At 34.5% G+C, this 24,392-nt stretch overlaps 2 protein-coding genes across 4 annotated transcripts; one reads left to right on the top strand and one right to left on the bottom strand.

The window, feature by feature from the left end:
- Window positions 1–1,025: 1,025 nt before the first annotated feature.
- mud (mushroom body defect) lies at window positions 1,026–22,233 on the bottom strand. 3 transcript variants are annotated; one of them, XM_014245865.3, is made up of 13 exons: window positions 21,727–22,233; window positions 21,461–21,602; window positions 20,924–21,393; window positions 20,760–20,841; window positions 20,595–20,701; window positions 20,358–20,465; window positions 20,207–20,296; window positions 15,469–20,133; window positions 10,868–10,963; window positions 10,467–10,780; window positions 8,529–8,628; window positions 7,550–7,828; window positions 1,026–1,658 (listed from the first exon to the last, which is right to left on the bottom strand). In XM_014245865.3, the coding sequence occupies exons 1-13, from the start codon at window positions 21,763–21,765 to the stop codon at window positions 1,611–1,613; spliced, it is 6,540 nt and encodes a 2,179-aa protein (XP_014101340.2). In that variant the 5' UTR covers window positions 21,766–22,233; the 3' UTR covers window positions 1,026–1,610. The 3 variants fall into 3 exon arrangements, with proteins under 3 accessions (XP_014101340.2, XP_036231926.2, XP_036231927.2); XM_036376033.2 differs by lacking the exon at window positions 1,026–1,658 and adding an exon at window positions 3,787–5,926 and having other exon boundaries at window positions 21,727–22,230; XM_036376034.2 differs by lacking the exons at window positions 1,026–1,658; window positions 8,529–8,628; window positions 10,467–10,780; window positions 10,868–10,963 and adding an exon at window positions 3,787–5,926 and having other exon boundaries at window positions 21,727–22,230.
- A 346-nt stretch (window positions 22,234–22,579) lies between these two features.
- LOC106626295 (tRNA methyltransferase 10 homolog A) lies at window positions 22,580–23,773 on the top strand. The gene is made up of 2 exons (XM_070110802.1): window positions 22,580–23,410; window positions 23,469–23,773. The coding sequence occupies exons 1-2, from the start codon at window positions 22,639–22,641 to the stop codon at window positions 23,621–23,623; spliced, it is 927 nt and encodes a 308-aa protein (XP_069966903.1). The 5' UTR covers window positions 22,580–22,638; the 3' UTR covers window positions 23,624–23,773.
- The last annotated feature ends 619 nt before the right edge of the window (window positions 23,774–24,392 follow it).

Below are 24,392 nucleotides of genomic sequence, written 5' to 3'. Positions count from 1 at the left end.
CAAGCTTAAGTCATTTCCGAAAAAAAATTCTGCTAATCTATGTACAAGTATACCATAAGTTTCGTAAACTTCGCATAAAATATATAAATATATCTATACATATATGTACATATGTATTTGTATATTTTTACTTTTTTAATGCGAAATTCCTGGAAAGGTGCATAAACATATAAAGCAGTTTCTTAGTTAAAAACAAAAATATTTTTCTCGTTTGAACACGAAGCGCGCAGCACAATCCCCTCCCGATTGTAAACATGTTTTACATTGCATTTTCATAAGATATGTATACATACACACAAATGTGTATATAAATACTGGGTACTATGTATAATATTATAGTTGCTATATTTTTATTTACCATAAAAATGCAAATATATTTTATACCATCGGAAAATTGGGACTTCCACGAACATAAAGCCTGCCGACTTTTTAAAAAAATTTTATATTTTGTCTTGAGATTTTATGATCGAAAATTTGGGTTTTTTCCGATATTAGGTCAATTTAAAAAAAAAAATTAATATTTTAAATAACAAAAAATACAATATGTTTACGTCATAAGAAGGTTAGTTTCCGCCAAATTTCGTGTTTGAAAAAAAATTTTGTACAAGATAAAAATAAAAAACCCAAAAAGTTGGTTATATGAATTTTTCACATAAGTTTTGAGGTTATGTGAAAAAAGTCACAATACGAAAGTTATAGATCTTTTCATTACCTACAACATTGCCATATAACTTTTTTCTGTAGGAACCGTAGTAACCGTAAATCGAGATAAACCATTCTTAACACTTAAAAATTCAGCCACGCCTCTCCCTCTTCGTTTTCCTAAGCTCAGATTGCCCGTAAATTATTTTTCCCTTAATATTTGTCATTTTATCTTTCGTTTCCGAAAATCTCCAATAAATTTAATGAAATAGCAAATATATCAAATACTACTACAATAACTGTACAATATAATTTATAGATTTCCTATATTGTTTTTAAAAAGCATATATAAAAACTATATATTTTTAATGCAAATACAATAAATATTTTTATTGTTTTTGTTGATTTTTTTGTGATTAAAATAAACAATCGTTGAAATGATTATTACAAATAATTAATAATTAATTGTTAATAATACAATTAAATACCCATTTGTGTTTCCTGCGTGTGTTTGTAATTGTTCGCTTTTTTTCGAGTTATGTGGTAATTCGAGAGTAATCTATTAGCAATCTAAATGTAAATATTTTATGTTTTTATTTGTGCTACAACTTATTTACTTCTTTAGTTTAATAAATGCAAATTCATATACAATATAAATAGAGATATTATTGTTTAGTTTGTTTCTCTCTCTCGCTCTCTTTATACTACTACACACATAAACTAAAAGTTGCGCTCAAATTGCAAAAGCAAATGTGCGCTTTGCATTGTTGTTGCACATACACACACAGACACACGTAAGTATGAATTATTATTAAAAATGTAAACATTATACATTGTAAAACAAATTAAGAATAAATATTAAAATAATTTAAGTTAGCATTTACGGAATTATCCAAATATTAAAAACAATAAAATGGACGTTCGTTTTTCAATTATGGCTTCAAATGCAGTGTTGTTGGCGCACAGCTCTATTTCCGCTTGAATATGTTGCTGAGACGCCGCTTTGGTGGAGAATTCTGAAAAGGATAAAGTTAATAGTATAAATAAAATATAAATATATATAAAATATATTTCAAATACTAAGTTCAGCCTTCCAAACTGTACAGCTGATTGTTTAAACTTTTTTAATTTAATTTTACATTTTAATCAATTTTATTATTTCTTATAAATTTATAAAGTAAATGTATTGTGGATTTAAAAAAAATTTAATTTTTGAAAATACTTTCTTGATTTTCAATTAGCCTAAATAAATAAATATAATTATATTATCTCAGCTAGAAGAGTAAATGCTTGTCAACATTCGTTAAAGTGAGGTTATGTACAAATATGGCCGCTATCCCAAATGTAACATATTCACCGAATTTTATTAAGATATTGATTATTGACTATATGATGTACTGTCAACTGGAGCTATAAAAATCGTTTTAATCGGTATATGGCGGGAGACTTGGACCGATTTCAATCCCTTTTGCAACGAAATCACATTACACTGAGAGATATATTCTGCCCAAATTTTTTAAGAGTTCTCCGAGATTAACCAAAATAACTGTAAACATTTTAACAGGAGGGGAAAATATATTGGTTTCCTGTATGTAGGAACAAGGGTAAGATATGCATAACCGATGTTTTAAAAAATGTTGTCATGTGACAAAAGCACCACATATACTAACTTTCATTTCGATTTCTTCCCTAATAACATCATATAACCTCAAAAATTTCTACATGCAATTATTGGTAACATTCAAAAAAATTTACAAATGCAAAAGGCTTTGCTGATAAAATCTGTCAATGTATCTTTCAAATAGTATAAAAAATCCAGAAAAAAAACAGAACCTATTTTTGATCAAATTTGAGTACATTATTCATTTTAACATCACGTCGCTTTTGTTGGTAGACGCTTTATACCTCATATTCAGTGTATGCTTAAATTATGGCGACCCTAGAAAGTTATAAACTGATAATTATGTAGCTTAGGTTATGCTCTATTATTATATCATATTAAGGGGACTCCACTCGGATAGCAAGCCGGAGTAAAGTGTTCTGACCAAACTTACCAAATAATTAAAAATTAAGGTAACTAAAGTCACCACCGAATAAAATAGGGATCGAGTTGGTGATTGAAGTTGAAAGGAAAAATGACGAAAAGATTTTTTCGTTAGCGATATAAAACAATTATTAAGGGGTTACAAGGGTTTCGTCGAGCAAGAAACGCCCTATTTGCAATAATTTTGTTTTCATATAAAAAATGAAATCTTTTATTCAAACTTTTTATTATTCCGAAGATACATATTTGATAAAGATTTTGTAAAATTTTCAAAGGAAAATATTCAAAATTCGGCCTCTACGACGTCATTTCCGGCAGTCCCTCGGAAAAACGGTGCTTTCGCGTTAACAGCAGAATTTCTGACAGGATCATCATAAGTAAAAAAAGAAAAAAATGCGTGTTTGAACTTAGAAATAGGTACGGAGACAGAGAAAAAAATAAACAAATAAAGTGAAAATTGTATTTTTGGCAGACGTTTTTACAAAAACATACAAATTTTTGTGAAAATTTCTCAACGATTTTTGTTTTTTAAATAGTTGTAATTGAACAGCCTTCAAGGCAAGATCTTATAAATTATAGCTGAAAGACCTGTGAAAAAATTCATAAAGATCGGTTGAGTAGTTCGTGGGAAATCTTAGCAACTGACTTGGAAAACACAGTTTCGGGAAAAAAAGTTAAAATTTTTAGGTGAGTATGTAGCTGAGCTCGAGCGCGCAACTTCTCAAAGCTGTATCTCCAAAACTATTACTGGGATCAACTTGAGAATTTAGGACAATATTCTAGAGATGTTATAGAATTAAATAAAACAATGAAAAAAATTTTTTTTTTTTGAAGCCGTGAAACCCATGTAACCCCTTAAACAAATTACAGGAATTTTGATGAATTTTGTCGATGAAACGGTCAAAAGAATTTGTTCGAATAGTATGGTCCAATACTTATGAGATTGTGGTCCTTTTCATGTTTTAAACATATACTCTGACACATTCTTTGCTGATGATTTGCGAAATAGGGACTTCAATAATATCAACATTTGTTACACGTCATAAATATGGTATATTTACCGTGTTTTTTTTTTTTTGAGTAACTATAAACATTGTCCATTTCAGTTTTCAAAAATTTATTGAACAATATCATAATTTTAGAAATACATAGCGATTTTACCTTAAGCAAATTGAAAATTTCTAAATATGCACATTAATCAAACAAATAATAACAACAAAATGACGGGTTTGCATGGAATTTCGCTCTCGACAGAGCAAATCAATGCTTCAAGAGCATATTACGGATCTAATTAGCACAAAAAAATATAACTTTTTTTTTGAATACATAAAGCAATTGTTTGATCTTAACAATAATTTGAAACAACATAAATTTTTAATTTATTGAAATATTTTGATTTTTAGGGTTTTTGAAATTTGAATCGTTCCAATCAAAATGTCATATTAAATGGGCATAAAGCTCTAACGGTGCTTTATGTATATGACATTTTAAATAACGAATCCTGCCAAAAAATTAAAATTCTCGATTTGGTCGAGTAGACCACGAATTATCTACGTGAAGACCACATATTCACACATACAACGATAAGGCCAGATAGATCAAAGCGATTATCGGCGCAAAGACCGAGATTGCGATGGTTAACTGTAATTGCTGGTCTAAGCGCACCCAGATGCTTGACCACAAACGCACCACATCCGCTAGCGTAATCTGCGCCATTTTGTCGCTATCGTTTTGCTCACTTTCACCGATCGCTTTCATGGTCAACACTTGCGGTGTATTGAGCTGCAGGTTCGTCGCCAGCGTCACCTTGGCGCACTTCGGCAGGAGCGTGTACGTAAGGGAATGTCTATGCTTGACAGAGCGCCGTCTTATCGGCGAGGCAACAACATCGAATGCGAAGTTGGTTACAGCGAACGGTGCGGCCGATGAGGTTTCTGCCGCAAGTTGTTCGAAATGTTTGGAGCGAGCATCGAATATTTCGACTTCATCAAGCGTTGATGGTTCATCTGCCGGCTCGTTTCTGAGACTACGCTCTACCGGCAGCGAAGTGTTTAAGTTTGACGAATCGCTATCATCAGCATTCGTATCACTTTCATCACCATTGTTCGAAGTTTCCGTTAAACTATCTTCCTCGCCAGTGTGATGCTTCTTGGTTTGCTCATCCAACGCTAGTTGCGTAAGGTTCGTGTCGTAGGCGTAGTCCGGCGAAATATTGGTCTCATGACGATTGGGCGAAGTAATTGTTATATGTTCAGCGCTGGTCTCTTCAATAATTTCTTGCGAACCGGATATAATTTCACTAAAATAATTCGAGGTATACTCCGGTATATCATACTCTTCGGGGTGTTCGCATTTCTTCGACAGCACAATCGTAGCATTCAGTCGTATCGTGTGACTATTATTGTTATCTTCACTCTCGCGCACACTCTCGTTGTCCGGTTGGCCGCCCTGCAGACGCTGATCGGTTGGTATTGCGCGTGCACGATTGAAATGTTCGCGTCGCTGTTTGTGCGCCTTCTTACGCATTTGTTCGCGCAATTTGTTGCGACTCGGTGTCCGATGACCGCCGCCACTGGCGTACAACGACAGCCGTGGTCCGCGATCACGCTTCGAACGACGACGATGGCGACTGCCAACACCGCTACCGCGTCTCAGCGCATCGCCGGAACTGGCAGTAGTTGTGGTGGCAGTCGCCGTAGTGGCCGAAGTCGTTGTGCCGGTGGTGGGCGTGATTACGTCACCACGTCGCCGTTCGACGTCCTCCATTAGCGGCTTTAATGATTTTCTTCCAACTTTTAACGGTGTTTGTGGCGTACCGGTGGATGGCGTATCCGTTGTAATCGGACTGCTGGCCGGCAAATTTTTCAGCCTACGCCCGATTTGTAGCCGTAACAGTGAGCTACGTCGCTTACGTGCGACACGTTGTTGTTCCAACATTTTCAAATGCGTTTGCGACGCTGGCGTATGACTGATGGCCGACACATCGGCTAAAGAGAGTGTTGGCAACGGTGGTTTCAAAGCTTCGGTGTGCGTTGTTGTTGGCGAACACTTCTCGACGGTAAGCGAAAGCATCGACGAACCGGATAGCGCCATGAACTGTTTGAATAGACTGCGACGATCGAAATGTGATTTGCTTTTGCGTGGCGTTGAGGTGCAAATATTATCGGGACTCTTCAAGTACATCGCTTCGAAGTTTTTCCTTTGTACAGCTTTAAGCAGATCAGCAGACAATTTTTTAGTCTTTGTATAGTTGTTGTAGTTGTTGTTCGAAATTTGTATGTTTCAATTGTAGAAGTAGAAAACGAATTAGAATGAATCAAAGTTGTTTAACGGCAAAGTTTGTAACACTTTCAAGAAACACTTACGGAACAGCAACAACCAACTATACAACAATAACGGTAACGGTAACGAAACTGTTACGAATACAGCACAAACAACAAAAAGATAACAGCTGCGGTGAAAACGACAAGTCTAACGAACAAGTCGATTCTCATAGAATCGGAATATTTTTTTTTTTCAATTTCATACATTGAAAAGAATTATGGATACACATAAAAAATATCGCATGCGATTTATATATGCAATATGAAAAATGTTGCATGCGATATTTAGATACTTAAAACGGAATATAGAAGACGACTATTTATATTTTTTTTATATAAATATATAACTATAAAAAGGACAAGTCAAAAACAAAAAAGTATGCAATAATTTTGGAGCACCAACTCTTCTTTTAAATAATTAAAAAATGTTCAACTTTTCTTATCAAATGAAATTTTTGTTCATTAGAACCAGTATTTCTATGTTTTAATACCATATATAGTGAGCAGTGTAAAAAATCTATATTTTCAAATTCATTATCGCATTTAACGATTTTGTGCTACCTAGGACAATTTACCATAGTGTTCGAAAATATAACATCAAAAACTTATGCAAATTTTTTTTTTTGTAATTTCGCGCTTTTTTTTTATCAAATTATATTTTTGCTAATATGAACCAACGCTGTTGTATGTAATGAATAGTGCAAAAAATCAAAATTTTTTGAAGTTGTTATGATGCATGGCATTCTAAAACCTTTCGAAATGGCTCTTTGGTTCAAATTTCTCAATTTTTAATGCTATCTTTTATCACATTTGACGATTTTGTATGTGATATCTAGGACAATATAGTAATTCGAAAACATAACCTCAAAAACTTATGCAAAAATTTTTTAAATTCAGATTCTTGAAACTTCATCACATTAAAAAATGCTTATTCAAAAAGAATCCTGGCTCTGAGAAATCGTAAATATTGGTTATATGTATGGCAACAAAAAAAAACAAAAAGGTTCAAGAATTAGACACTGATAACAATAAATATAATATATAACCAACTTATTACTTGTTATAAAATAAAAATATTATACTCAAACCATAACTTTAATTTCATAATACTTTTAGCATTTTGGAAAACTCAAGCAAGTCCGAAATTGCTTGAGATCAAAAAGAAAGTCAATGTATTTGTAGGTTAAAATATGACAAATAATTTATTTTAATTTAGAATAATTTTAGCCAAAAATTCTTTAACCTAAAAATTAAAATATTTCAAAGAAATTTAAAAATTAAAATATTTTTATAAAAAAATTGGAAACTAAAATATTTTCTCAAAAAAAGAACTCGCTTATTTTAAGTGTGCAAAAGGTCAGCTTGTAAATATATAAGAATAATTATTATTAACAAACTTAACACTTATACAACATTGTTTACTTGTTTACGAACAAAACGCTAAACCGAACAAACTTAACACTTATAAATACTCAAATTTTAACTTAAATATTGAAAGGAAAATAATGAACATTAAATGTGGCCAATTGTGGCAACTCACCTCATCCTTTGGATTGCTATTGCCCATGCTGAATTTCGATGCGAAAAAGCCAAAACGCACCGGAGTTTTCGCCGAGCTACCATAATCATTCACTTCTTTGAGTATTTCGCGTGGCGGCTCCGAGCTGCCGCCCAACGACAGCCGACCGCCATGTTTGCTCGGCGTCGGCGGTCCTGGACGCTTATAATTCGTGATGCCAGTGAGTTTCTTGCGCGCACCACCACCACCAGTTGTGCTCAGCAAAGCGCTCATGCTGTCATCCAAGCTACTGGGGCCATCCTAAGAGAGTGGTAGTGAAGAAGAGAGTTTATATATATTTTTTTAAGATTTATGCAATATTGCGATTATTGAATTTTATGCAGACAGCATGCAACGAAGACCGCTGACAAGTACAACATTTAGACAACACGTGATCAATTAAAGAACGTTAACAAACAATTTTTCGTACACAGGACAATGCATTAAACAGAGAGAACACAATTACAAACGTGCGAAATGCATTAACAATGACAACAAAGTTTTTGGACAAACTAATTTAATTGCTTGAAATTGTTTACATTAAGGCAATGTGTGAAATTTATCATAGGCGCACATATACTCGAAAGAAAACCCTTACAATTTGTATGCATGTATGTTAAATGAACAATTTTTAAGGCGCAGTCAATTTTAGAGAAAGTGAAATTTGCCTTCATCCTCTCGGTAAAATTTTTGTTTTTTTGCAAATGCTTAGAAGCACATTTTTGTCACTTTTGTATATAATTTTTTGGTTTGCTGGCTTTCTTGTGCTGAATTATTAGCAATATGTTATTTTGCATCGTCCACTTAAAATTTTTCATTTCAACTTTTTGATTTTATGACAGTGAAAAATTCTGGAAATTGTTGGAAGCGATACTGCTTTGGATGTAATCACTGTTGTTTCTCCCTCTAAGGGTTTTGTGTCTTGACTCGTCGGCTTCGTGCTTGTTTCGCTAGTGCTTACTTTCAACTCATCTTCGGCTAAGCCGTGGTCATATTGTGCAGCATAGGTGCTTTTCAGGTGCGGTGGTAACAAGGAATTTCGATATTGCAACTCCTCGGCGCTGAAATGAATTAATAGGGTTATTAGTTTTGAAGTGAAAACTGTGTTTTAGTAAAAATATTTGTTTTTGAAATATTTTCAATGATATAAAATATTATAAAAAAAACTAAATAACATAAATTAAAAAAAAATTTAAATAAAATATATAAAAAAACAAAATAAAAATTAAGTTAATTAAAAAAAAATAAAAAAAAAAACAATTAAAAAAATTAATAAAAAAAGTAAAAACTAAATTATTTAAAAATTTAAAAAAAAAAAATATTTAAAATTATCAAAAAAAATTCAAAAACTCAAAAAATGTTATATATGAACTATCTTTTTTCCAAACAAATATTAAAACTAAAAATATTAAAAACAAAACAATTTTAAAGAACATAAGCTATTTAAATGGAAAAATATGTTAAAATTAAAAAAACAATATTTAAATACAAAATTTTCTAAACCACTTTTTTTGCAAAAGAATATTTAAATTAAATAACAATCAAATATATTAATATTAATAATAAAATAACTTTTTTCGACAAAAGCTATTTACAAAAAAAATATGTTTAAATTAAATAACAAAATTTATTAATTATAAAAAAATAAATATATAAATATTATTAAAAAAAAAATAAATATATAAATATTATTAAAAAAAAATAACAATAACAAATATTAAACAAAAAATGTATTAATTAAATTTATATTTATATAAATAAAAAAATATATTTCAATAAAACTATATATTTTATATTTCAAAAAAAAAATATATATCAATATATAATAAAAAATATTTAAATAAAATAATATATTTCAATAAAAAATATATCTCAATAAAAAAATTTATTTCAATAAAAAATTAAATTTCAATAAAAAAATATAAATATAAAACAAAAATATTTAAATAAAATAAAACAAAATTTCAATAAAAAAATAAAAATAATTTTTGATTACTTTGAAATAAAATATGTTTTCAGCAAAATCTGAACGAAATATCGACTATAATTAAAGAAAGCTTTAACTACGAGTACAATTAAAAGAAACCACACCTAACTTTAAATGAGATAATATTAATTTTGAAACCAGTTTTTTTTTTTTTTGCAAAAGAGTATTTGAATTACATAACACTGAAATATGGCATAAAAAATTTTTTCGACATAAGATACAAATTATAAAAAAATGTTGAAATAAAAAAAAATTATTTTAAAATTTTCGAAATATTTTTTTTTATAATTCAAATAAAATAATAAAAAAAAATATTGAACATAAAATAATTTTTTCCGACAAAAACTATTCAAATTTATATTTAAAGACAACAAAAAATATATTACAAGAAATATATTAAAAAAATATTTTTGAAAATATCGATATTAATTATTTCTTTTCGAAAAAAAGCTTTAATTAAAGTAAGTAATTAGTACTTTAATTAAAGAAAGCTTTAGTTACAATGAAAGGAAACTACGCCTAAACTTAAAGGAGAAAATATTAATTTCGAAAATATAATTTTCGAGTTTTTGTTTATATTTTTATTATTTTGTATTGATTTTAGGAATATTTTTGATCGATTGAATTAGATAATTTCTTCTTTTGTAACATGAAAGTAGTTTTTAAAGTTAAAAGAAATAAGGAAATCATAATAATGCCAAACACACCATAAAATTGGCTAACTCGCCTAAATGTATGCAGCGTTTTTTTAATAACTTGTAGGCAACAATGATTTTACGTACATTCAGAATGAATATAACAACTAAAAACGAAACACGTTCCAACAAAAAAAAAATTGTAGCCGTTTATAAATATAAATTCTATTGCACTTTCGAACTACTTAACAATATACAAGTATTGTAGTAAACTTACCAAACATCACGGCACATGGACATGCGGCCCGTTTGTAAATCGGTCAGGTACGTGTTATTGAAAATTTCACCCTCTTCATCCTCCATTGCCAAATTGGAACTGGTGGCCGCATTAGATGCTGCCGACGACAGCGATCTTGGCAATGAATTTGTCGCAAAAGTGGGACGTTTAAAGTGCGCATCTGCAGCGGATTCTTGTAATTTATTTAGTTTGGTAGATAGTATGGCATTTTGCTTTTGATATTCCAATATGCGATCGTTCGTCTTCATTATTTGACCGGAAAGCTTGCGTATATGCTCCTCGTACTTTTCGTTCTGCGTAGATTAAATATGAAAATGTAAAAAAGAAAAAAAATATATCAAGTTTACCATTTATGTATGCCTAAATGTGTCTTCACTTACCTGTGTCTTTAGTATATCCATATCGGCGCGCAAGCTGCTGACTTCGCGATCTTGTTTGCCTTTCATTTTCGTCACTTCGTCGGTATATAATGTTTTCTGATGATCGAGATTTACGCAAGCAAAACGTAAAACAGACGGGTTGAGGGGTGGCGGTGCAATATTTTTAATGTGGAAAATCGACCGAAAGCGGTCAAATTGAAATTGAGAAACAAATAAAGGGCGCAAAATGAGAATATTTATTGTTGTTGTTGTATAACTTCTAAAAAAAAAATTGTTTGTATAAGACTAACTAAAGCTTGCATGGCGAATGGCATGAAGTCTATGCATTTCTCTAGACTAAAATTCAAATTTGTATTTTTTGGAAAAAAAAATATGCAAAATTATTAGCAATTTAAAGGTTTTGAAAAAAGTAAGTGGCTGTAGCAAATAAATTCGCAATTAAAAATATAATTCAATTATGCTGCTTTCGTAACAACAACAACTAAATGATGGAGTAATTAGTTGGTCAACTGACTGTGGGGACATCACAGCTGTGCAGTAAGTGAGCTCTGCTACTACTAACGGTACATGCAATACTTCCGCACTTACAAAAAAAAAATATACAAACACACATACAAAAACATACGCTGTCTTCTTGTTTGTTAAGCATTAAAAAAAAAATAATGTTATTTATATATCTATTCAAAATTTTACAATAACAAAACTAAAACACTCAAATAGATAAATCTAGACGCGCATATATATACATATATATATGTATACAGTTTAAGATTAAGTACAAGCTAAAATTCTATAACAATTAATACATGATCGATGCTGAGAAAAATCATCGCGTATGTCACAAGCCTTGGTGTAATTAAGTTACGTAAGTGGCGCGCTTAGAAAACCGCCGGAGAGTTGCTTTTGATTGACAGCTCCATATCATTGCGCGTCATAAAGATATTGAGCGTGATTGCAAGCATTACTTGCGACATGAATACAACAACGAAATATTTGAAACAGGTGTTGAATCGTTTTTTCCACTTTGTCCGGGTCCCATAGATTTCGAACCTGTGACATTGCGTCTGCGTTGTGAATTCGTTTTAAAGAAGAAACAATGAAAAAAGGAAAAAAGAAAAACCAAGGTCAGCAAAGACTAAATTCGCTAAAAAAATGTGGCTTTAAGTAAGTTAAGTTTAGCTAATTCGTATATGAGAAAATGAGAAAATTGTTTGCGAGTGTAGAGTTTTGTGGTCGTAGTTGCGGTGAAAGTGCTTTTGATGTTGGAAAATTATTCAGTTATGTATTTATGAATTTGTGCGTTGCATGCAATGCTCAAATGAAAGTTTTTTTGTTTGGAATAAAGTGGTATTTCTTTTGTTTTGGTAGCTTTATAGCTTAGTAACTTAACACGCTAAATAGGCCTGTATGTGAACATATATCTGATATCTAACTATATGGAATATGTTTTTGCTGCCAGATCCGTCTATTGCGCAAAAATAAAAAGATTTACAAATGCATATTTATTTATGGAACAATGTTCAATAATGCTTTTTTCGTGACAATATGGGCGAAATATCACAGAAAAGATCACTTCATTATTTATTTATGAAATGCGCATCAAAATATGCAAATATAACATTAACAAGTAAGGAAGGGCTAAGTTCGGATGTAACCGAACATTTTATACTCTCGCAAAGTCAAATGGTATACTCGTTTGAGATTTCTTTGTGGATTGACTGATATTTTCGGTAGAAGGTCAACTATAGGCAATGGGGTCCACATATTTAGTACTTAGGGGTTTGAACAGTTTTGGTTCGATTTAGACAATTTTTGGCCACAAGGTGGCATACTTTAATCGCATTATTCACGCAAAGTTTTATCCCGATACAGTCATTGTTGCCTGATTTGCATAGTGGAAAGTGAAATAATCAGATGGAATTTAAAATGGTGTTATATGGAAAGTAGGCGTGGTTGTAGTCCGATTTCGCCCATTTTTGCACTGTGACATAGTGTGACAACATGAAAAGAACGTTATGCACCGAATTTGGTTGAAATCGGTTAAGCAGATCTCAAGATATGGGTTTTCACCTAAAAGTGGGCTGTGCCACGCCCACTGTCTAATTTTGAACGCGGTTCCTATAAAGTCATCTCATACCATCCCAGAGATAAAATTTAATGACTCTGGCGTGTTTAGTGCTAGATTTATCGCGCTTTTAGTAGTTTTTAACAGTACCGTTATATGGGGAGTGGGCGGAGTTGCCACCCGATTTCAACTATTTTCACACCGTCAATAGAAGTGCTAAAAATATTTGCTTCCAGTGAATTTTGCATTAGCGGTTTAGGAGATATGCACATTAAACCTATTAGAGGCGGGACCACGCCCACTTTTTTAAAAAAAATTTTAACTGCAGATGCCCCTCCCTAATGTGATCCTGTGTACCAAATAACAGTCTTGTATCTTATTGCGGAGCTTAGTTATGGCAAGTTATTTGTTTTTGATTAATGGCGTTTTGTGGGCGTGGCAGTGGTCCGATTACGCCCATCTGCAATACCAACCGTCTCACGGTACCATGAAACATGTCTACCAAGTTTCATAAAGATATCTCAATTTTTACTCAAGTTAGAGCTTGCACGGACGGACGGACAGACGGACGGACGGACAGACAGTCACCCGGATTTCAACTCGTCTCTTCATCCTGATCATTTATATATATATAACCCTATATCTAACTCGATTAGTTTTAGGTGATACAAACAACCGTTAGGTGAACAAAACTATTATACTCTGTAGCAACAGGTTGCGAGAGTATAAAAACAAAAAAAAAATTATCAGAGAACGTTGGGGGGAAGATTTGATCATAATTTAACTAATTTTTCTTGGTTTTTTTTCGGTAAATTCTCAATACGTTCTCCGTTACCGGCTTATGCGCCCGAATAAAATTACTCAATCCATTTTTAAGAAAAAAGTTAGGAAAAATTTTTTTTTTTACCTTGAAACCCTAACCCCCCCTTAAACATATTAAGGAATAATTTCCCGCCTAATTTTTTCAAAGAACATTATATAGGTGAGATCGGGTTTCGCCATATGGCGTTAGAAAGATATCGTACTAATAAATGCATCTCAGACAGTATTGTGATTTCTTTACCCAGTGTTGTTTAAGCCGACGGTTGAAAATTTGAATAATGTTTATGGTTTTGAATGGTTTATGGCTCTTATACAGCCAATCACATGCGATTTTGGTATTTATCTGTGACGATGGCCGAAAGGCAAATTTGTCGAAAATATCGATAAAAAAAAAAATTATAATAATAATGGGAATTGTCGAGTTCGACCATTATAATAGCACTGTTTAGATTGCTCATGAGCTAAATTGTGCACAAAATACGTCTGGTACCATTTAAATAAGACTGAATACAACAAAAAAAAAACTTTATGAACCGAATTTCTATCTGCGAATCGCTGCTGAATAGCAACAAAATTTCTGAAGCGAATAATTACTGGTGATAAAAAGTGGGTTAAATACTAGAACGTCAAGCGAAAACGGTCGTAGTCCAATCGCAAATAAACCGGCACAAACGGTGGCAAAGCCAGGATTGACGGTGAGGAAGCATTTTTCAAGGTTTTGGTGCGATTGGCAAGGAATAATCTACTATGAGCTACTCCCCTACGCTCAGACTCTTATTTCTCTTATGTAATAACAGCAATTGGATCGTTTAACGGAAGCAATTGCCCAGAGACGTATGATTTTAGTTATGCTAAATGAAAACTTCAAATGAATGCAAAAAATAATGACATTTTTTAATAGATGTTGTATAAACATGGGGCTATTCCTTCATTCTTACCCTTTCTGACTTTATTTTTCGATTTCTCGTACTTTTTTTTAGTTTCGAACAATATAAATAACGTTATGCCGTGGGTTAGGTCTCTAATTTTTCGAAAAAAATTGGTTACAGTTTCTGTATTTTCAAAAACACCGTTGGGACGGGCAATAAGTCGAATAATCCTTTTACAAATACAGTCCTCCACTGACTTACAAGGAACAAATGTTAAAAAATATAATTCTATTATTTTCGAACATGTTCGTTTCCAGAAAAATATGTTGCCTACATTTAGGATCATGACAAAGAGAAAATATTGTATGATAAGCTATGTAGAAACCAATCGAAATGCCAATAGATAAGTAAGGCGTGGCGGTTTAAGAAAATAAATATCTTCACGTACAGCATTCAAAAGAAGAATGTTCCTTATACGTTATATTATATTGTACGTCCTTCTCAGTATTCGTAGGAAAACAAAAAACAAACACAATTATCTTTTTTTATCAAAGCGATTTAGTGACAATAAGGGTATCGTATAAGTTTCTACTCCAAATCTATAAAACATTTACAACACGATTTGCATTTGCAACAGACGGAATAACATAGACAAAAAACATAGAACAAACTAGCTGACACTTAAGGACAGTTAACAGTGTGATGTCCCTACAATTGGGAATGACTAGAGTACGCAAGGAATTTCCTCAACTAAAGTTACAAAAAAAAATAAGGAGTTAAAAAATAGACTACAACACCAAGTGCTAACTACGTAAAAATGTGTGTATCGTGCTGCGGTAGCTTACCATTTTGTTCTTCATTTTATCCAACTTGACTTCCATCTCGAGGCGATTCTCTTTGATGCGCTCCTCCGCCTTTTCGGTTTGCTCCTGCAGACGTTGCTTGGAATCGCGATATTTGGCTTGCAAAATTTGATTGTCCACACGCAGTTGAGTATTGGCCTGCTGCTCCGACTCGACTAGCTTCTCGGCAGCGGCCAAACGTTTACGCAATTGCTCCAGCTGTTCGTCGTCTTCTGCATTGCCACTACGCAAGCTGTCACGTTCCGACTGTAGCATTGTAATCTCGCCGGCTTTGACGCTCAACTCTTTTCTGATTTGCTCCAGTTGCGCTTCGAGTACGACCACTTTCTCCTCGCGCTCCGAGCGCAAATTATTATTTTGCACTTCGTATGCCTTCAACTTGGCACAGGTATTCAAGTGTTCGTTTTCAATTTGTGCTTTCTCCTCCTTCAGCGCGCACATATCCATTTCGAGGTCGCACATTTGTTGTGACAGTTTTTCGCATTTCTCTTGTGATATCTGCAGTGACAGTGAGATTTTCGATAGCTGATCGTTGATATTGGAATTTTGCTCTTGCAACTGTTCGGCATCGGCTTGCAGCTTATTCGCAAGCGTTTCGTATTCGTTAGCACGTGCCAGCGCTTGTTCGCGTTCCTCAAGTGCTACCTTCAACTTCTCGGCGGTGTTGTCTGCACTAATGTTGTTCTGCAGTTCGTTCAGTTGCGAGTTGATGGCACCGATTTCGTGATTCAAACGCACATTGCTCGCTTCGGTTGTCTCTAGTGAATAGTTCAACTTTCGTATTTTCTCCTCATTCATTTGACGTATTTTCTCGAGCTTTGTCACTTTGACTTTAGCATCTGTCTCAGAGGCTTCTAACTGTTTTTTCTCCGTTTCGAGTGTCTGTTTCGTTTGCTCCAGTTGATGTACCTTGTTGATTAGTTGTTGTTGATTGCGTTCTGTGGCGGCTATGCGCTCCTGCAGCACTTGTTTGTCCGCCTCCAATGTGCTCTTTTCGCGTTTCCATTTCTCAGCGCTGCTCTTTGACGCCGTCAATGCCTCGTTTAGCCTTTCGTTTTCGTGCTCACTCTTCGAGCAACGCGCTTGCGTATCACCCAACTTGACAGCCATTTTCTCAATACGTTTCTGATAGCTCTCCTGTGTGTCGCGCAACTTAATATTCTCAGCAGTCAATTCTTCCTTCTTAGTCTCCAGCGTTTGTAATTGCACACGCAGCAATTTCAACTCATTCTCTGTGGCATCCAGTTTACGCTCCAACGTCGTGGAATTTTGTAGTATATTCTTCACCATCGACTCGGTCGAACTGTGTTGCACGCTGGTTTGTGTGAGCTGTAGACGCATCTCTTGCAGCTGCTCGACGAGCGTATCTTTCTCCTGCCGCAATGCATCGCTACCTTGTATGAGGCGCGTGACATTTTCATTGGCGCGTTGCAGCTCGTTTTTGACCTCTTGCTTTTCCCGCTCCAAGCGTTCCATTGCACTAGCGACGTTCTGGTATTGCTCTTTAACTACGCTGTACTCATGCTCAAGCTGTAATAGCTGCGACCTCAACTTATCGTTGACAGCTTTCAAATCATGCAGTTCGTCTTTCAGTTGCTCAGCCACTGCGCTTTGTTTACGCGCGCCAATTAGTTGCTGCTGCAGCTCGTTGATTTCGGCATTGCGATGAAGCAGTTGATTGTTCAACTTGTCGTTCGCTTTTTCCAGCACCTCAACAGCGCCCTGCCGCTTCTGCTCGGTCTGATCGAGTTGTGTGTGCAGTTGTGCGATATTATGCAGCAGACCATTGAGCGCGCATCGCAGTTTACCCAAATGTGTGTCCTTTTCGCACGCGGGCACCTTTATAAACTCATCGATTAGCGTCTTCTCCGCATCGCCCGCTGAATTGCAATGGTTCTCTATCAGCGTGATGATTTGCTGTAATATGCAGTCGTTATTTTCCTGCTCCACCGACTGTTCGGCTAGCATGCGCATCATTTCCGACAACTTCGTTTGCCAATTGTCGCGCTCGTGCTCTTGCTCTTCTTGCAAACGCTGCAGTTGTGCCTCTTTTGCTGAGATATCGGTTTGTAGTTTTGCGACGACTTCATTGGCATCACGCAATTGATTATTGAGTTCATCATAACTTTTCTCTAATATCTTTGCTTGCTGATCCTTCTCACAGATCGCCAACTTGAGTTGATCGGCAGTTTGCTCTAACGAAGCTAACAGCGCCGATTTCTCGTCTTGCTCACGCTGCAATTGTGATGTGTATGAAGCGACATCTTTGCTCAGCCGCTCCTTTTCCTCTGTGGCCTTTTGCAAATTCTGCTGCAGTGTGGCAATTTGTTGTGTTTGCTTTATGTTCGCCTTTTCATATGTGCTCACTTGATTTTCGGCGCGTTTCAGCACGGCTGTTTGACTCTCGTAGGCGGTCTTCAGTCCACTTATAGTGTGCGCCTTCTCCTTGAGTATGCTTTCGAGCTTTTGCTCCGTTTCAAATAACCGCGTTTCACTTGCTTGCAGCTTCACGCTCAATTCACTCTTGTGATCCAACTCTTGCTGCAGCTGTGTATTCAGTTCGTTTAAGGCGCTATCGGCTTCGATGATTTTACCATTGACTTTGGTGTGTTCCGCTTTGAAAGTGTCGATTTCATGCAGCAGTGTTTTGTTTTCCTTCACTACTTTATCCATTTGTGCTTCCAAAGCTTTGAGCTTCTCACTACCGGCTTTGCTTACTTGCAAGTGTTCGTTTTGTACTTCTTGCAAGCGTTGTATGCTCTCTTCCAGCTTATTCTTGACTACGCTACTCTCTTCCATGAGCGTTTTCAGGTTGTGCTCTTTAAGGCTTAACTCCTCCTTGTTTGCGGCAAGCTCTTGCTTCAGCGCGTTTACAACACGCTCGTGCTGAACACCAATTTCCATCAAACGCACCGTGTGATCTTCGGTGTTCACCTGTAGCGCATTTTGCATATCATCGGTGACCTGCTTGAAGGCCTCTTTCAGATTGCCAATATCTTCCTCATAAATTTTGATTTGATCTTCCGCACTTTTCAGCTTCATGTCGCTCTGTTCCAATAGTGTTTTGTAATTGGCTTCCACTTCCTCTTTGGCGGTTATGAGATCTTTCATTTGTTGTTCCACAACTTCCATTTTCGAAACCGTTTCATTGTGATTGAAGCTCATCTGCTCCAATTTTTCATTGAGTTCCAGTTTCTCTTCGCTCAAGCGTTTGTTGCTGCTTAAGACTTCCGACAGTCTTTGCGCCAAATTAACGGCGGTATTGGATTTCTCGCCACACAATAGCGCATTTAAAGCGTTGAATGTCTTAAGCGCCGCACTCAACTCTTCCTTAGCCTCCTTGAAATCAGTTTGCAAAAGCTCATTCTCTTTTTTCAGCTTGCCGAAGCTTTCCTCTAGCGTGTTACGCTCGTCCGTTAGTTTACGTATGCGTTCATCGCGCGTGTGTATTGCCAATTCGTAGTTATGCTTTTCGGTTTTGAATTCCGTCAGAAGCGTGTCAATGCGCGTTTCTAACTCATCATTCTTCTTACGCACCTCGACTATTTCCACGCCCAGTTTGCCCATTTCGAATTCTTTCACCGTAATTTTATTCTGCATGGCTTCTAAGTGATCGGCAGTTTCACGCCTGTCGCGTTTGGTGTCTTCATGTTGCACCAGTATTTTTTCGTACTTCTCCTTCAGCATTTTTTCGGTTTTGTCGTGTGCCTCCAATTCATTTTGATAGTTTTTAATGCGATCATTTAATGTTCGTATCTCATCGGTGTTGTTTAGCATGCCTTGTTGTAGTGTTTCTATCTTCTTACGCAGCGTGGCCACTTCGTCGTTCAAGTCTTCGTTTTCCTTCCGTATCGAAATATTGACTTTTTCATAGTCTGAGATTTCATTCTGTAGATTTTTAATTGTTGTCGTGTATTCTTGACGCTGTGCGGCACACTTATGCTTGTGCGTGTCATAGTCATTGGCAAGCGTGTCGAGTCTGGCGACCAATTCGAATTTCTGCTCGTTAATATTGGCAATCTCCTGTTCGCAACGTATTATCTTTTCTTGCATACGTTTCTTCGCTTGCTCCAATTCCAGATTTAAACTGTCCACACTTTCTAATTGTTCCTTTAGTGCGGCCACCTCTTTCTCGAACTCTATCAGGCTGCGACTGAGATCATCGTTACGCCTCTGTTTGGACTGTAGCTCGCCTTGTAAAGCTTTCACCCGCATCTTTTCGTCTTTGTAATACGCACCCAGTTGTTCGACATAGTCAACTAAATGATTAAGACAATCGCCTGGCGTGATTTCTTTGTGCTCTTCCACTTTCGACGCAATATTACCAATCCTGGTGGTTATATTGAATTCCTGCGCATGTTTTGTAGTGAATTTTCGTATTAGGTCGGTCAAACGTTTATTATTGCTCCTTAGCGCGCACAATTCGTCGCGTAGCTCAGAATTTTCGTGTTCCTTTTCGCGCAACTGTACATCGACCACGGAGCGTGCGAGATTTTCGGGACTACTTGAACTTCCATCAGTGACAGGAGAGAACGAAGCATCTAAATAATCAGGCCGCGAATTATTCCCTGTTGAACGTGTTTCATTTATAAACTGTTCCAGTTCCAGTTTGTTTTCACTTAAACATTGAATGGTGAACTCTTTTTGCTATTGACAAATCAAGTGTAAACATATTTATTAGATCTCACGCAATATAATCATAAATAGTTTGTACAAGTACCTCAAGTTCAGTAGTAAGCTCATCGACTTTCAAGTCCAGCTCTGTAATACGATTCATGCAAAACATTATTTGTTTTTCAGCATGACAAAGCTGTAATTAAAAATATTCATAGAGTTTATAACAACATTATGAACAACAAATGTTTGGGCACCTTTTCTTGAACCAAATTTTTATCCTCCCTTAAATTTCCTAGCACATCGTTGAGTTTTGCTATTTCGGTCTCCTTTTGGGCCACTTCTCTGCATAAACGGCGTTTCATCTAAACATTTATTACAAAAGATATTTTTAAAATAAAAATATAAAGATAAATGTATTTTTGCATAAATATACATAAATTTTGAATAACAGTAAAATAATCTGAAATTTAAACAAGTAAATGTATAATCACCTGTTCTGCATCTTTATTTTTTGGCGAACTGCCTTCTGTTGTATTTTGTGTGAGTATATCGTTTTTTAAATCTTGAATTGTTTGTTGCAGCTTTTTATGATCTTGATCTGCAACAAATAGTGAACATTAAATACTTAAGTTGTAACAAAGCTAAGTTGCACTTACTTAATTTCTTCATCTTTTCTTCATTTTGTTTTATTTGCACTTCCAGCAGCCCCTTCTCGTATCTCTCTGTCTCAAGTTGTGCCTAATTTCAATTTTGTAAGATAATTATTTTTAATTTTTTATTAAATTCCAATAAAACCAATATTTTTAAGCTTTTTACTTACTCGCAAATTATAGAGCTCTCGTGTTCGCTCCTCCAACATTGCAGATTTTGGTGTTGGCGGTACAATACGTGGACTGCTATTGCCTGCAGCATAGCGTGACGTTCGACATGGTGAGTCCAGACGGGGAAATGATGATGACGAATAGTTGTTATTAGTGGTACCCGTTGAGTTATTGCTGCTAGAGTGACTGTCACTTGCTGTACCCGTCGAATTATTACTTCTCAAAGCTGTACCAGCAATGGCTTGTCGCAGCTTTTCTCGGTTTATAGACTGACAATCTATCAACTCATTGAAGAAGGCAGCAATATTTCGTTGGTTATTTACAGACAATCTCTTACAGATGTCATGAAAATTTGTTTCTGGACATTTTACACAACAAAAATGTAAGAACAGGGAATAAACATAGATATACTCTGCTGAACTTATGGTATTTTCATCGTCCAGGAGAGGATTATAATCAGCATATTGGTCTGAAATTTAAAATAGTATTTAATATATAGTATAATTTATTTAGTTCGCCCTCAATATGTGTATTACCTTTTAAGAAACTTATTACGTTGGCTTGTGATTCCGGCTTTTGTAATAAATTGTGATTTAAGCGAAAATTTCTATAAAATTCGTCAATATCTGTCTGTTCCAAACTAAAGTAATTAGCAGCAACAAACCCGCATTCAGTTACCTACGAAAACAGAAATTAAACAGTAAATGCATATTTAAAAATGTCAACAATAGATGTTTGTATGCTATTAGATATTACGATTTAACTTTTTTTAAAAATATAATTAACTCCACTTATCACTCACCCAATGCAACAGGACTTTTTTCCAATTTCTCACATCCATTATAGCACAATGTTTGCTTTGCTCCTTGCTTAATTCTTATCTTTCCCTATGACGTCGTTTTGCCTACCTGGCTCACTTGAAATTTCTATTATAAGAAAATTTTGAATATATATTTCTTCACAAAACCACAGCACAACAGCAATGACAAACTGTAGAACGAATATACATATAATAACCGATGATTTTTAAATCCTAGTATTGATATATTTTAGACAAAAAAAATAAATTCATTAATCGTTCTTTTGCCGCGTCTTTTCTTTTTCAAAATGTCGCAGTTGATCACAGTTTCGTTCTCACTCTGCGCTTTCTGTTTGTTTATTTATAGTTACGCCCTTTAGCGGTAATTAATTAACTATATAAACTTCACAAATTAACATAATCTATTTATCATGATAATTTTTCGTAAAGAAATTTAAAGTTCATAAATTTTAAGATTGAAGAAAAAACGCAACTGCCGTTAACTATTGCTTTCGAATTATTTGACATTTGGTACGAGGCAAAACGACGCACGCTCGGCTTTTTTGTTTTCTGTACGGTAGAAGTAACAGAGCTGCATTTATTTGTTATAAACATTTCATATCATTTAATTTTATAAATTTAAAATTTACTTATTACCTCTCTATTATTGCAATAAAATTATTCAGGTAAAATCTTAATTAAACTGACATAAACGGAATTTTTATTTCAAAGTTTTCTTTTGCAAAAAATACTGTTACCCACGATTGAAATAATGGGTTGGGTACAATTTTCGTATGGCTTTTTCTTCAGAATTGCCTTATTTTGTTTGAATTTGTTTTCTTTCTCCTTGTTTTACATTCCACAAATTGCCATCAGCTGATTCAACAGTGTGTAAGAAAATAAATAAAAACAATAATGCCCGAAGAAATTTTGGAGCCAGAAGCCAAGTTGCAAAAAATTGAAAATGGTGAAAACAAACAGGTAGAATGTGAAACAAAACTGCATGGGGCTGGAGAAACTCCGCCAAATCCTTTAAGCAAGAATCAATTGAAGAAACAAAAGCGTTTGGAAAAATATGAAGAATTCAAAAGCGCTCGTCGCCAGAAAGAACGTGAAAGGCAAAAGCAGAAGCGACTTGCAGCGCAAGCTCAAGGATTACCCGCTAGGAATGGTCCTTCTCGTAAAGAGCTGAAGAAACGCCAGGCTCAGGTTGATGAACAAGAATTGGGCAAACTTAGTGTAGCAATTGATTTAGACTACGATGACTTAATGCATGATCGCGACGTAGCGAAGTGTATAAAACAGTGTCTACGTATTTACACCATAAATCGTCGTTCAAAATGTCCATGGCAACTGCACCTAACTGGTATCAAAAGTGACGGCCGTATTCATAATAGTCTTAAGCGAAATGATGGGTGGGAAAATTGGCATCTGAAATATCATTTTGATACAACGCATACGGAAGTTTTTCCCAAAGAGAATATAATATACCTGACATGTGAATCGGATACTGTGCTAGATAGAATTGAGGAGGGTAAAATCTACATAATTGGAGGTTTGGTGGATCACAATCATCATAAGGGTCTGTGTCATAAACGAACAATTGACAACGGATTACGCACAGCGCGTCTTCCACTAAACGAACACGTGAATATGAAAACACGTGCAGTACTTAGTACATTTCATGGTAAGTTATTTGATTACGAATGATTATGCTAGATTTAACAATTTACACATGATTTCAGTGTTTGAATTACTCTTGCGAGTTTCGGAAGGAAAATCATGGACTGAAGCCATCATTGAAACTTTACCTGAAAGAAAAGGTGCTAAACCTAAATTAAATTTAGAAGAAACAGAGAATACCGAAATAGTTGCTGATAACATTTGTGACCAAGATTGACGTTGATATCGATCTGATTTCTTGCATTATGTAGAAAAAACTTTTTACATACGATTTTAAGAGCGTTTTGAATGTTAAAAGCAAAAATATATTAATATATATAGGCTGTAAAAAGCTATAATAAATACAATCGGAAGTATTTTTTCAAAAGCTTCAGTCGATTTAATTTAAAAAGTATGAAATTAAAAAGTGTATGGCGTTTTATCAAATGCTCTTTAAATTTTCGATTTATACTGTACTTTTTCCACTAGTAACAATTTCTTTAAACGTCCTCTGTGTTGCTCAAAGGACCTAGAAATTAGTAAATAATTTCAGATTGGTTGCACCCTCTAGTACATAACACCCATCGACGTTTTTTTTATTTGTGTAAACAGTATTTTTGTTTTTCAATAAAAAAAAAGTATTGTATTATTAAATTCAAAGGATTCATCTCAGGTATAGAGCAATTCACTTCTTTGATACATCCGCAATATCGGAACTCAGTACTTTGATACAGTCACAAGTCTCTAAATTTGAGATTTTAAACTAGAGACTTGAGACAATTTTGCAATTCAATACGTGACAATCACAAAAATCTTTCAATTGAAAACGAACAGATCTAATTAGCTGTTACATTTTGTTATTTAGAGATGTATATAACTTAAATGAAAAGAAACGTGTCGATTACAAATATTAAATTTTGTCTAAAGCGGTCAACAAGAATAAAATAAAATGAATTCTCAGTATATTCAAAATGGAAAACAAGAATTCACAAAATTCGACGTATTTG

This window comes from Bactrocera oleae, chromosome 5, assembly GCF_042242935.1.
Source record: "Bactrocera oleae isolate idBacOlea1 chromosome 5, idBacOlea1, whole genome shotgun sequence".
NCBI classification, from domain to species: Eukaryota; Metazoa; Arthropoda; class Insecta; order Diptera; family Tephritidae; genus Bactrocera; species Bactrocera oleae.
Note: the sequence above shows the minus strand (reverse complement) of the source record. Positions and strands in the feature narration are given on the sequence as shown.